A 13,652-nucleotide genomic window follows, 5' to 3' on the forward strand; every position below is an offset into this window, starting at 1 on the left:
ATACTTATTCAAAATATGATTTGCTGAATGACTGTCTTTGAAAAAAGGTCCTCACAGAAGGCTCTCACTTTTCCACATCTGGAAATTTCCCAGATATTAATACCCAATCTAGGGCCATTGGTAAGCTCTTTCCTTTCAAGCATCAGAGACTTCTGTGGTAAAAGATATTGACTATCTTAAACTCAGTGCTCTGCTCTCTGAGACTTGATGTCTAGTAGAAAGAGTACTAGACTCTAGCAAGGGAAACTTGGATTAAATCCCATTTCTTGACACTCATTGTGCAATATTGGGCAAGTCAGTTAAACCCTCTGAGCCTTAATTTCTTTATCTTTAAAGTGGAGATAATAATACCTGTTCTTAACCTTACAGGTTTTTCATGAAACTCGATGCGATAATGTGTATAAAATGTTTTGCAAATGTCAAAGTGCTAAGTAAATGCCAGTTACTAGTATGATTGTTCCTATATCCTGTGAATAAATACTACCATGCAGATTCCCAAAGCAGCACCATTATCCATTCTCTTTCTGTCCCCTTGATACATGGTCAGAAGTTCAAGTGTGATTGGTATAGGTTTTTATTTGTTGTGATTGTTCAATCATTTCAGTTTTGTTCTACTCTTTATTTGGAGTTCTCTTGGCAAAGATACTGGAATGGTTTGCCATTTTTTCTCCTACTCATTTTACAGGTGAGGAAACTGAGGCAAACAGGGTCACGCAGCTAGTGTCTGAGGTTACATTTAAACTCAGGTCCTCCTGACTCTAAGCCTAGAACTCTATCCACTTCACCACCTAGTGGTCCATACATTTGTCTAGGATCCTAGATTTAGAGCTGGGAGGGATCACGGAGATCCAATCCCTTCATCTGTATGGATGAGATAATCGAGAAACAAAGTTGGTCCAAGGTTAGACAAATAATAAATGACATGGCCAAATTTGAACTGTGTGCTATCTTCTCTGCACCATACTCTCCTTTACGTAAACAGCATAAAGGAAAATGCTGTCTGAAGCCTTTGTCCCTACTCCTAGGTGCTGGTACCGTCCCTTCCCAAACAACCTTATTTTCATTGTGTATATAGATTTAATGAGACACATAAGTGTTGTCTCCCCTTTAGAATGTAAACTCACTTGTCTTTGCATCCCAAGCCCTGGATGCTGGGCCTGGTACCTTAGAGGACCTTGATAAACATTTACTTGTAGAATAATTAATCAAAAGGAATATTAGCATGAAAAAATTATCTGACCCAAACCACAACCAGCAAGTTTACTGCAGCCATACCAGGTTGTTTTTTTTTATTATTACCTTTCCCTGCAAATCCCAATAGACTTTTGCAGCCTAAGCCCAGACTCTGACCTCATGGTAGTGGCCAACGTTCTAATTTCAACCTGAGATCTCTGAGCCTGAATTTCTATTTTCTTGGATCTCTTCTCCTCCTCAGGACCCCTTGTGTTAGACTAGTTCAGTCCACCTTCTAAACCTCCCTGGAGTTTTGCTATTGGCAAGTGGTAAAATTTATGTTCCATTGTTTTAACACATAATTGCGGGGAGGAGGGAAATAAAAGATATATATATATATATATATATATATATCTATATACACACACACATATATATATATGTGTGTGTGTGTAAATATACACACATATGTATGTGTGTATGTGCATGTATATGTATGTGTATTGCGTTTATATGTATGTGTGTATGTATGTGCATGTATGTGTGTATGTAAATGCACACGCATATTTACACACACACACACACACACACACACACACCAACTAAAAAAAAAAAATTCCGTGCTCCAACTCCAACCAATCAGGAAGCTTCGTGATGTTAGGCCTGGTAATACAGATCTTCCCATAAATTCTGAGGTCATCCCTGACTAACAGATGATGATAGTAGACCATTTTTCTCACTGCAAGGTAATTAATGAAACTTTATGGCAGTCTTTATCTCCAAATCCACAAAGCCATCCTGTTTCATCATTTTATCACCTTTTCTCACCCTCTACCCTTTGGGATTCTTTTCCTTCCTCAAAGGAAGTACAGAATTCATTGTAGGGCCACTTCTCAATATCATATCAGTGGTTCTCTAGGATGCCTAAAATTAATGGTGGATTTTGATGGTCTGGTGTGGGGGGACAGAGATATATTGAGTGACTTTATAGCAGAAAATTCATTAATCCACAGCTGGTCATGAGCCCAATTTTAAAATTTCTTTCCCCATTCTTAGTACTTCCCTCTTTTCTCCATAAAGAATAAAAATAGATTTGGAGTCGGAAGACTCCAGTTCAAATTCCTGCCTTTGCTATTTCCAACTTGTATGACCTTGGGCAAGGAGTACAACCTCTATGGACCTCTAAGTGTCCCAGTGGTCCCTTCTAGTTCTATATCTATGATATTAGGATATTGGTAAAGGTTATTTTGATTTCAGCAAGGCATTTGACAGAGTTTCTTGTAATACCCTCAATTAAATTATGAAATTAGTTAAAAATAAAATAAATTATAAAAGTATTTTTTAAATGTGGATTGAGTGATCAATGTCAACCCAGAAGAAAGCGCTAAGGACAAGACTTTGATGTTGACCCTACTGGAGGATCATGTCATTGGAGATTTAGAGCTGAAAAAGACCCTAGGGGCCATAGAGTCTAACCCCCTCCATTTATAGATGAGAAAACTGAGGTCCAGAGAAGTTGTGACTTGCCCACAGTGACACAGCTGGCAAATATTTGTCTGAGGTAGGATTTGGAATCTTCCTCGCTCCAAGCACAGAATTTTCTCCACTTTGCCTCCAGTTGCCTAATCAACATTTATAAATAAATGAAGGGGGGCAGCTAGGTGGCACAGTGGATAGAGCACCGACCCTGGAGTCAGGAGTACCTGAGTTCAAATCCGGCCTCAGACACTTAACACTTACTAGCTGTGTGACCCTGGGCAAGTCACTTAACCCCAATTGCCTCACTAAAAAACAAATTAAAAAATTAAAAAATGAAGGAAGGAAGGAAGGAATGAATGAAAAAAAATCTTAAATGCGTAATATGTTCCAGTCACCTTCCCAAGTGCTAGAAATACAAATATACTTATGTATTTGAAGATTTTGATGGAAGGCTTAGAGTACATGATCATCAAATTTGTGGATGTCCCAAAGCCCAGTAGGGAAAGAATGCTGAGTTTTGATTCAGATAAACTAGATTTGGATCCCAGCTCTGTTACTTTCTACCTGTTTAATTTTGGGTGAATTACTTTACCTTTTGGGTCCTGAGTTTTACATCTGAGGGAGTTGGACTAAGTGAGTTCTAAGGTCCCTTCTGGCTTTAAATTCCATGATCTATGATCTGAGCTAACAGACCAGTTGATAAAATAAGGATCCCAAACTGTTAATGGTTGATGATGTTTTTTTTAAATTAATATTTGTACAGAAGGTTATGAGTAGAATAGTTCCCTTCAGCCTATGATCAAGATAAAATGCAAAAATGACAGGAGGATCTCATGACAGTGCCACACTCTCATTGTTTACAATGGATTATAATTAGAGATAAATATTTTATGCTTCTGGGATTTAAAAAAATAAATATGACAAGTATATAATGGACAGGCAAAAGTATAGTTGATTAAAGGATACCAACTACTGGTGCTTTTGTTGTCCATTCAAAGGAAGTGAAATTGATGATTCATGGGTTCATTAGCCTGCTGTTGATAATCCTTATGTTAGATGGCTGATTTCCCAGGCATATGGGTGATCAAATTTAAATTTCAACGATTGAAGTTTGCTGGTCATTGACAAAAATGGGAGTTTTCTTGACCTAGGTGGTGTTGTTGGCAGTTCTTGAGTAAGCCTTATTTCATTAAAAAAAGAAAACATCTTGTCTCGTCTTCTTATTTACCCTTTACAAGCCTAGCACACAGCCCTCACAACTGACTGGTGCTCAAGGAGTGGCTGCTCTATCTATGACCTTTTGATTTGCCTAGGTTCTTCTCAAGATGCTCTGCACCTGTCACATGTATCTCTCAAGGATGCTTCTCCAAGCTATGCTTCTTTGCAGTGTTCAAAGAGAAATTTGCCTTACAACTCCCTCTCAATTTTTTTTCCTTTCAATTTATCAAGATGTTCCTGGTGGGGCAGTAGACTATTATATCCCTTGGACTTTTTTCCCCCACATAGGTCCTACTCTCCTGAGTCTATAAAATATGTCATTTCTGTTCTAGGATTCTGAAGTTTTTGGAATCTACTTACATACCTCCTTCCTACATATCAGAGATGGAGAAAGTGGCCAAGCAAGGAGATACAATTTTAGTGTCCGGAATGAAGACAGGGAGTTCCAAGTTGAAAGCACGGATTCAAGAAGTGGTGTATAAGGTAATTTTGTGTGGTGATTTGCAAATTCCCAAATAATACCCAAGGTAAAGAGAAAAGATGCTTAGGTGAGTGTGTCATAGGCAACTGAGAATATATTTCAAAACAGAAATCACTCAAACTATAAATATAAGAACAAAGTTTCCAGCTCAATATTTCATAACAAAGGAATTTCAGAGGATGGTTTAAATTTTTTCTTGATGCTTTAAAAAAACATCAATGTCATTTCCCAATAGGCACCCTCCCCCACCCACTCAACACACCACAGAACCTCCTTTGTTAAGAACAAATAAAACCCCAAATTGTGCAAAGCAAGCTGATAAATTGACTGTCTGATAGCATATGTCTCCTTATGTACCTCTAGTTCACTGCCTCTCCACCAAGAGGCAGGTATGGTGGTGTTATGTTTCTTCATCAGTCCTATAAAATTAAGATGGGACATTGTATTCATTGGAGTTCATCTGAGTTTTGGTGTTGTTTTTTTTCATACTGTTACGCTTTTTCATTTGATTTTCATTTCTTTGTTGTGGTCACTTTGTATATTTCTTTTGCTTTGCTTACGTCACTCTTCATCAATTTATACACTTCTCAAATCTCTTCAGTTTCTTGAATATTATTTCTTTTGTTACAGTAATATAACATTACATTTGTGCCCTACAAATGGTTCAGCCACTTGATGGACACTCACTTTGTTTCCTGTTTTATAGTACTACTGAGTATGTTACTATGAATATTTTGATATATATATATAGGACCTTCTTCTCTTTTTTGACCTACTTTGGCTCTATGCACAGTAGTGGGATCTTTGGCTAAAAGGGTATAAATAGTTTAGTCATTTTTCTAGCTTAGTTGCAAATTATTTTATAGAATGATTGAAGCATGTCACAGATCTACTACCTATATATTAGTATGCCTGTCTTCCCATGGTCTCTCCAACATAGACTATTTTAGTCTTTTATAATCTTTGCCAATTTTCTTGGAGTGAAATGAAACCTTGGGGTTAGTGTAATTGGCATTTACCTTGCAATTTGTAATTCAGAATATATTTTTTCTTGTGGTTTTTAACCACTTGCAATTCTTCTGAAACTATTTATTTGTTCATATCCTTTGATTTATTAAAGACTAGCTCTTGGTTTTTTCTATTAGTTTCTATTTCATCCATATCTTGGGTATCAGACCTTTATTGAAGAAATTTAATGTAATCTTTTTTTTTTTCTTAAGAGGTGAGGTTCTGAAGCTGTGACACAGAGCTTGATGGAGGAAAAAGAATTATGTGTCTGAGCTTTCCCCTCACCACAAAGTGCCATCCATTCATTCTTATTTCTCTCTGAGGGGGATAGCTTAGAGGTGCTGTGCCAACATATCATCAGGAGGCTGGGTTCTTGCCTCAGAATTTTCTCTCTAACCACTGGGACATAATCAAGTGATTTAGGGTTCCCATCTTCTTACAGGATCTCCTTCCACACACTCTCCTAAGCTCTAAAACCCAACACTCAGCTTGTGGAGACCTCTCTTTCTCTTCCTACTTGACTCTTAGCCTACAACTTTTCTGATGGAAAAAATCAGCTCATTTCTGAGTTGACTTCAGAGGGCTGTTGAATGGAGCGCTCACCACCTGCCTGACCACCCCCTCCTGCCCCAAGCTGTTCTCGACCTCACTCAGAAATACATTCCATCTCATTAGCTTCTCATCTCTAAAAGTGTTGTGATCAAAGGGCCCGTAGACAAGTATGCTTAGCTGCTATGCTGGCACCCTTCCCAGCTCCCATGTGAATTTATGCTTTTTATTTCTTTGTAATCTAAGGTAAATGTATTTCCATTTTAACCACAGCAATGAAATTGCCCTTTCTGGTTAGCACAATCTACTTTCCAGGTTCTTTGGGCATATCTTTTTTAACAGGAAGATTTCTACATTTCATTTATGTTCCTTAATTTTGTAACTTAACCAACCAAGATAAGTGATACCCATTTACATATAGCTCATCTGATTCACTTTATGTACCAGTTAAATGGATATTAGTTTTGGTGGGAAATAAATGTGTTAGCTTAGATTGGTGTAGTTATAATAATAATGATTGCTCACATAGTGTACTCTCCATACTCTGGGTTTAGCTAATTTTAACTATTACTATCTCTATTTAACGTATAAGGAAACAGAGGCACAGAGAAGTTTTGCGATTTGCAAGTGGTCACATAGCACAAAAGTGTCTTGAATCTTTGCCAGTTTCCATTCAGTAAAAATTGGGAATTAGTTTATGAACGAAACATTTGCACAGCCTCAGTATATGTCTAAAAGGATGGGAGAAGGAAGAGTATAATGCAGGATATGCAGCAGTTAAAGTACCAGGTACTGGAAGAAATAGTCTGAGTCTATCCTCTAAATAAGTGTTTCATTTTCTCTAGTTAAGTAAACAAGCATTTATTAAGTGCCTTCTCTATGCCAGGGATTGTGCTAAACATTAGAGATACAAAGAAAACAGTCCTTGACCTCATGGAGCTTTATAGACTAACAAGGAAGACAACAGGAAAGCAACTGTTTACAAGAACATCTGGTCCTACTGCTCTGGGACATAATTTTGCTAAGAAAGTGACAAAAATGTTCATGTTATATGACCTAGTGATTTATCACTAGGTATAGACTTCGAAGGACATCACAACCAGGTCCATATACATTGTAAAGAATTAATTTTACAACATCAAGATATCAAGATATAAATATCAAGATATTTATAAAGAACTTTCTGAAATAGCAAAGGACTGAAAATAGAGCAAATTCTCAGTAATTGAGGAATGGCCAGATAGTCATTAGATTGTGAGCTCCTTGAGGGCAGGGACTGTCTTTTGCCTGTTTTGTCTCCCCAGGGCTTAGTACGGTGCCTGGCATATGATAGATGCTCAATAAGTATGTAATGATTGATTTGATTCATTGAACTTATGGTATCTGAACATAATGGAATTTTACTGTAATATAAGAACTGTTGTGATACTCTCTGGATGCTTCTCACTAGCCTTGAACTTCTTTTTCATAGGATCATGCATAGATTTCAAGCTGGTAGTGACCTCAATTGAGTCCAATCCCCTCATTTTACAAATAAAGGGACTGAGGATGAGAAAGGATAAGTGAGTTGACCCAGAGCTAGTAAGTGTCTGAGGCAGAATTTGAACACAGATCTCCCTGACTCTAGGAAGGTAGTGGATAGAGTACCAGGCCTGAAGTCAGGAAGACTCATTTTTCTGACTTCAAATCCAGCCTCAGACACATACTAACAGTATGATCCTGGGCAAGTCACTTAATCCTATTTGTCTCAGTTTCCTCATCTGTAAGATGAGCTAGAAAAGGAAATGGCAAAGCACTCCAGTATCTTTTCCAAGAAAACCCAAATGGGACTGAAATAACTGAAGTCCATGTCTCCAAGCCCAGAAACTCTCCCCACTATTCCATGCAGCCTTTTATCACACAAGGTTATTTATTCTTTTGTTTAGCACAGCTCCTGTCACATAGTAAGCACAAATACTTATCGATTTGACTTGACTTTTGTGTTCTTGATTTCTGAGCATCCATTTAGTTCTGATGTTGAGTTCCAGTGTTGAAAGCCTTCCTCTATTTAAAGTTTACATATCTGAAACAGTGCCCTACATACACTGAACTGAGCATCACTCTCAAATCTCCTGTCTCTTCAGTGGGCCATTCCCTTGTGATAGATGGAATTGGCCAAGAGAATATGTGTTGGTAGGGCTTTCAGGCAAAAAGATGTACTTACTGTTTATGGTTTGGGTGCTGGGAATTGCATGATAGAAGAAATATTAGTTGTAAGATGCCAGGCCATTTGCAAGAAGTTGCAAGAAATTCTCCCGATTGTCCATTGGCTGGATTTCATCTTGCTAGGGCAGGAGCAGACAACCTCTCTTCCAGGGGCTTAATCCTTCTCTCAACTTAATTTCAACCATCTAAAGAAGCAAATAGTAGGAAATGCAGTTCCAAATGAATCAAGATGACATTATTCCACAAATGTCTGAACTTTTTCTACCTATATATGTGTTTATCCTTCATTCTCTCTCTGGTTCTTTTGCCTTTTCCTTCTCTCAAGCACTGTTTGTCTATCTCTTTGTACATTCTCTCAAATTCTTTTTCTTTCCTTCACCTCTCCTTATTTCCTTCTCTCTTTTTTCCTTGAACCTCTGTCTCTTTCCCTTAATTGTACAAAATAGAAAATGGAAGTCTCCCTGTCTGTCTCTGGTTTTGTCTTTTGTTATTTTTCATCTATCTCTTGTATGAAGGAAACCAGGTTCCCCATAGAATGACTTAGAAATATCAGTAGTATGGTTTCTATTCAAGAAATATGGTCAAATTGTATGTCTAATCCTCTCAAAGGGACTGTCTGCAATGTTTTGCTATATACAATAGGGATTAGAAGTCTGTTATGTGGAAATTGTTGTAGTGACTTTGACACAGTTCCTTTGGGGGATTTGTACCAGCTGTTTGAGATTTGGGGTTTTTACAGGAAGAATTATAATCATTGTGTACTGGGCTGCTTTTTGTTTTCCTTTAACTTTGCCACCCCCATAGTAACATTTAAATATGTCTTACACATATCAAATCTCTCTTTTTCTGACCCTTTCCCTTTCTTTATTTGAAGAATGTCCATCCTGCAGAAGTCAGGCTGCTAATTTTGGAGAACATCCTTCTGAACCCAGCTTATGACATTTATCTGCTGGTGGGGACCTCTATTCACTACAAAGTCCAGAAAATCAGGCAAGGAAAAATTACAGGTGAGTTTTGCTTAGCTTTGTCTTCTCTATTAGTTTTTTTTTTTCCAATTCTCAAGAGCAGGGACAAGTGGCGAAAGGGTGCTCAGGGTAACATAGGAAAGCATAAGGAATAAGTTTTTGTTTTTCTTAGTGATCTTTTTAAAAGTTAAAATTAAAAAAAAATCAGTGAACAAAAATTACTTTTCACTCTTTTCCACCCCTACGTGTCATGAGAAAGAAAGGAAGATTTTGGAGGTGGGTAGAGGGAAAGATAATGAACTCTATTTGGGACCGGTCGAGTTTGAGATACCTATGAGACATCTAATTTGAAATGTCCAAGAGGCAATTGTTGGTGGGACTGGAACTCAGGAGAAAGGTTTAGGGCTGGATATATGAATATGGGTATCACCTGCATAGAAGCGATAGTTGAACCCATGAGAACTGATAATATCATCAAGTGAAACAACATAGAGGGAAAAGAGAGAGGGACCAGGACAGAGCCTTGGGATATACCCACAATCAGTGAGTATGATCTGTGATGAAGATATAGTAAAGGAGATTAAGAAGGAGAAATTAGACAGGTAGGACAGGAACTGGGAGAATACCATGTCACAAAAACTTAGAGGGAAGAGAATATATGGGAGAACCAGGAGAGAACAGAATCACAAAAATCCAGAGAAGAAAGAGTATGTAGGAGGAGATAGTGATCAACAGTGTCAAAATTTGCAAAGAGGCCAAAAAAGGTGAGAATTGAGAAGGAGTCATTGTAGAAGAAATGACTGAAGACAAAAGAGGATGGGTAGGAAGTTGGGGAGGGGAGGAAGAGGAAATGATTAATCTGGCGGCCCCCAAGGAGTCAGTGGCAGAGAGAATATCAGTGAATACGTGGTCAACAGTATCAAATCTTCCAGAGAGGTCAAGGAGATCAAAGACAAAAAGCATTGGATTTGGAAATTAATAGATTATAGAGAAGCATTTCCTTAGAGTGAGGGGATGGACATATGGGAAGAGATCAGAGTTATCCATAAAATAGTTAGCCTCGGCAAGAAGCACCATCTTATCCTCTGAGCCAGAGGGGAAGGAAGGAATAGGTGAAGACCTAGAGAAGCTTTAACATATCAATTAGAAGAGTTGACTGGATTAGAAGTTGAGGTCACCCTTTAGGAGTAATGTGGATGGGGGTAGAACCGGAAGTTTAGGACTGAAGAAAAGACACAGGAGATCATATTGTTGATGATAAGAAATTAGCAAAAGATGAATAATAGCATTGCTTTTCAGTAGCAAGGGAGCAGGTGAGGTCCACTGATACTACTTTGGGGGGAACCCTTAAACCTAGATTACCCCTCCTCAAAAGTTACTCCTCTTCCAAAAATGTCAAAGAATTTGATGTTTCAAAATACATGAAAGGTAGGAGGGGTTAAAATATCTGTTAAATCTTGTTTTGGGCACAGGCTTTACATTTATGAAAATGGGTTTGTTTGAAGGAAGTTGAATAGAGTTAGAGCTATGTACTAGTTTTAAATGTCTGCTTCTCCTCTAGTGAGGTTGGTATTTGGTCTCACTACATTGTGGGGTCCTACTGGGATGGTCTCCGTTTATTCATACACATGCAGATGGTGGAAATTGCCTGTTAGCCTTTGTCCATTACCCTTCCTCATTTGCTGCTCCCTGGGAATCTTTGATATTAAAATTTTAAAGACCATATAGTAATTGAGGTCTGGAATGAAATTTTAAAGAAACCTATGGTTGTTGATTAAATTCAAACTTTGAATATATAAGATTATACAGCAGTGGGTTCTGTTTAGATTTCTTATCCTTGTTCTACTAGGATATGCTTAAGACATTATATTCCATTTAAGAATTCTATATTGAAGTTCTCTTTTTTATCCTGATGGGATGTAGTTAAATTTATTGAGCTGGAACCTTTCAGTGCCCAAGTTTCTCCCCAGTATGGTTTAATTTTGTGCTCTAGATAATGAGCTTAAAGAGACAATGGTAAGAGAATTGTGTGAGAGTCTCAATGGTTCAGTATTATTCCAATCTCACAAGTAGAGGAAAGCTCAAAGCAAGTACCTTATAGATAGTGCATTAATGTTGTTAATGATCTCTGTTTATTGAGGACAGTATGCTTTATTTGGTGAGTCACTGACCTAGTGATTATATTTGTATAAAGGTGTACCCATCTTACATAACTACAGATTGAACCATATGGTTTCCCATTGTCATTATGATAGGGCAGGGAGTGAAGAACAACAGGGCAAGAAACTGGAAGAAGGCACCAATCAGGGTATATAGACCACCTGAAATGGCTCCCACTGAGCTCCCTCTTCTGAGCACATCTGTTTAGTACATCTCTCTGGGCTACAGGGACCAGCATCTTCAAAGAAGGTCGCCATGCTTGTTTTAGAGTTAACTGCCTTTGACTTTGAATTGAATTGAATTTGAATTTGAATTTGAATTGAATTGTGAATTGAAGAAAATTTGTGGGATTCAAGTGGGGTAGGAACTTGTTGAAGCTGTGGGCTCAGCAGGGCTTCAGTAACCCAGCAGTCAAGCCTCCAAATGTGTTCCTTAGTCTGTGATATTTTCTGTTATCTCCTGGTTAGCCTCCTTTGGGGAATTGCAACCAGGGAATTGGGCTTATATCCCCGCAGAGCTGTGTGTCTGTTTCTGCAGAGCCAGTACCTCTGGATCCAAGATGCTTTCCTTGTAATGAATGATAAGCCTGATCAGGGTCAGCATGAGCCCTGTCTAGTCATTTCTCCCTGCTAGTGGTTCAGTGTTCAGGCTCTATCAAGACTTACATGGCTGCCACAAAGTAGGCATTAAATAAATAATTCTTACACAACCATTTCCTAATCTGTAAAATGAAGAAGTTGGACTAGATAATCTTCAAATCTAAAATTCTCTCATAATTAGTGGTTTTTTTGTTTGTTTGTTTTTTTGGTGAGGCAATTGGGGTTAAGTGACTTACCTAGGGTCACACAGTAAGTGTTAAGTGTCTGAGGCCCTATTTGAACTCAGGTCCTCCTGACTCCAGGGCCGGTACTCTATCCACTGCGCCACCTAGCTGTCCCCAGGGAGTGTTATTTAAAGGACCCTTTGCTGAATTTTTTTTTGTCAAGTAAAGTATCCTTTTTTGAAGAGACTCATTATTGTCTGAATGTGGTAAATCCAGAATTTCCTAAAATTGGGCTTTCATTTAACTGAGGACACTTGTGAAGTGCACAATGCTCACCCTCCTATGTCCCAAAAGGGTTGTGGCTGCCTTCTGGGATCAATCCCTCATATGCACATTATTGTCAGGACATCTTAAGATCACAGATTCAGAGCTGGAATGGATTGCAGATGTCACTCGGTCCAACCTCCTCAATTTGTAGAAAAGGAAACAGACCCGGAAAGGTGAACAGAATTGTCCAGAGTCAGACAGGTAGTAAAGAGAAGAGCCAGAATTCAAACCCAAGTCTTCAGAATCTTAATTCAGTGCTCGTTCCACTATACAACACATCATATCATAAATTGTGTTAGTTATTTGCATACCTGACTTGGGCCCATAATTTAGGGCATGGTTCCTGGGAACTGTGAAAAGTCCCCTTCAGTGTAATGTTCTGGGCAACTTTATCAGGCTTCTCCTCTCTCATGTCACTCAAGTAAAGTAAACTCTGCAAATGGCAGGTACCTTTTCTGATTTACCTTAATATCTCTCCTGTATTGATGTGTGAGTGTGTACAACTGTGTGTACACCTAACGCGTGTAGATATCAATCAGCTAATGTTAATTGCACCTACTATGTACCCAGCATTGTATTATGTGTGTGAATAGAGAGAAAAGTGAACAGTTCCAGCTGTCAAGAAAGTCATTGCCTTCTATTATATGCTCAGAAAGAGTTTGTGCTGTTTTTGAAGGTGCTTATATTTTGGAAGTATTTTTAGGTATTGAGAGAAGCTGGCTCATTGAAGGTGCTTTTAGAATACTGAAATGATGTTGCTTGAGTTGACAATTAGATTTTTTTAATGATTTTTTAACACTTTAGCAGCTTATGTATTCTGGGTATATGATAAAAAATTTACAAGGAACAAAGCTTTGCTTTTCCATGTTGCTAACAAACAAAAAAGGAGAAAAAAAAACTTGGTGACAGAGCCACCTTGGACCCATAATGTGGGTCATGGTTCCTGGGAATTGTGAAAATGCTTCTAGCTGTAATGTCCTTGTTTTCCTAGATCATGACTTGCCTCTCTCGTGTCACTTGAATAAAGGGACTTCCGTGAAAGGAGATCACACTGGGTAGAAATCTAAAGGCTTGATGGGCCACTCCCCCTCAACCCCAAATGAAAAAAGAGAATTGAAATTGTGGCCTCCCCCTACCTCATAAGGGAAATGGATACTGAATCACAAATGCTACACCAAAAAAATCCCAATTTTTCCTTAAGAAATCAATTGTTTTTCACCCCAATAATTTATCCGTTGCTCCTAAATGTACCTGATAGAACAACAGCAAAAAAAAAAAAAAAAAAAAAGACAAGGTTGATTAGTTGTCAACACAGTATCTTCTA

At 38.2% G+C, this 13,652-nt stretch overlaps 1 protein-coding gene across 1 annotated transcript in view; it reads left to right on the forward strand.

Moving 5' to 3' along the window:
* The window catches only part of NUP210 (nucleoporin 210), a 163,545-nt gene that overhangs the window by 50,181 nt on the left and 99,712 nt on the right, over positions 1–13,652 (forward strand). The window contains 2 exon segments of the mRNA XM_043977585.1: positions 4,203–4,353; positions 8,988–9,120. Of these exon segments, the coding sequence (XP_043833520.1) occupies positions 4,203–4,353; positions 8,988–9,120 (284 nt within the window).

This window comes from Dromiciops gliroides, chromosome 1, assembly GCF_019393635.1.
Source record: "Dromiciops gliroides isolate mDroGli1 chromosome 1, mDroGli1.pri, whole genome shotgun sequence".
Lineage (NCBI taxonomy): Eukaryota > Metazoa > Chordata > Mammalia > Microbiotheria > Microbiotheriidae > Dromiciops > Dromiciops gliroides.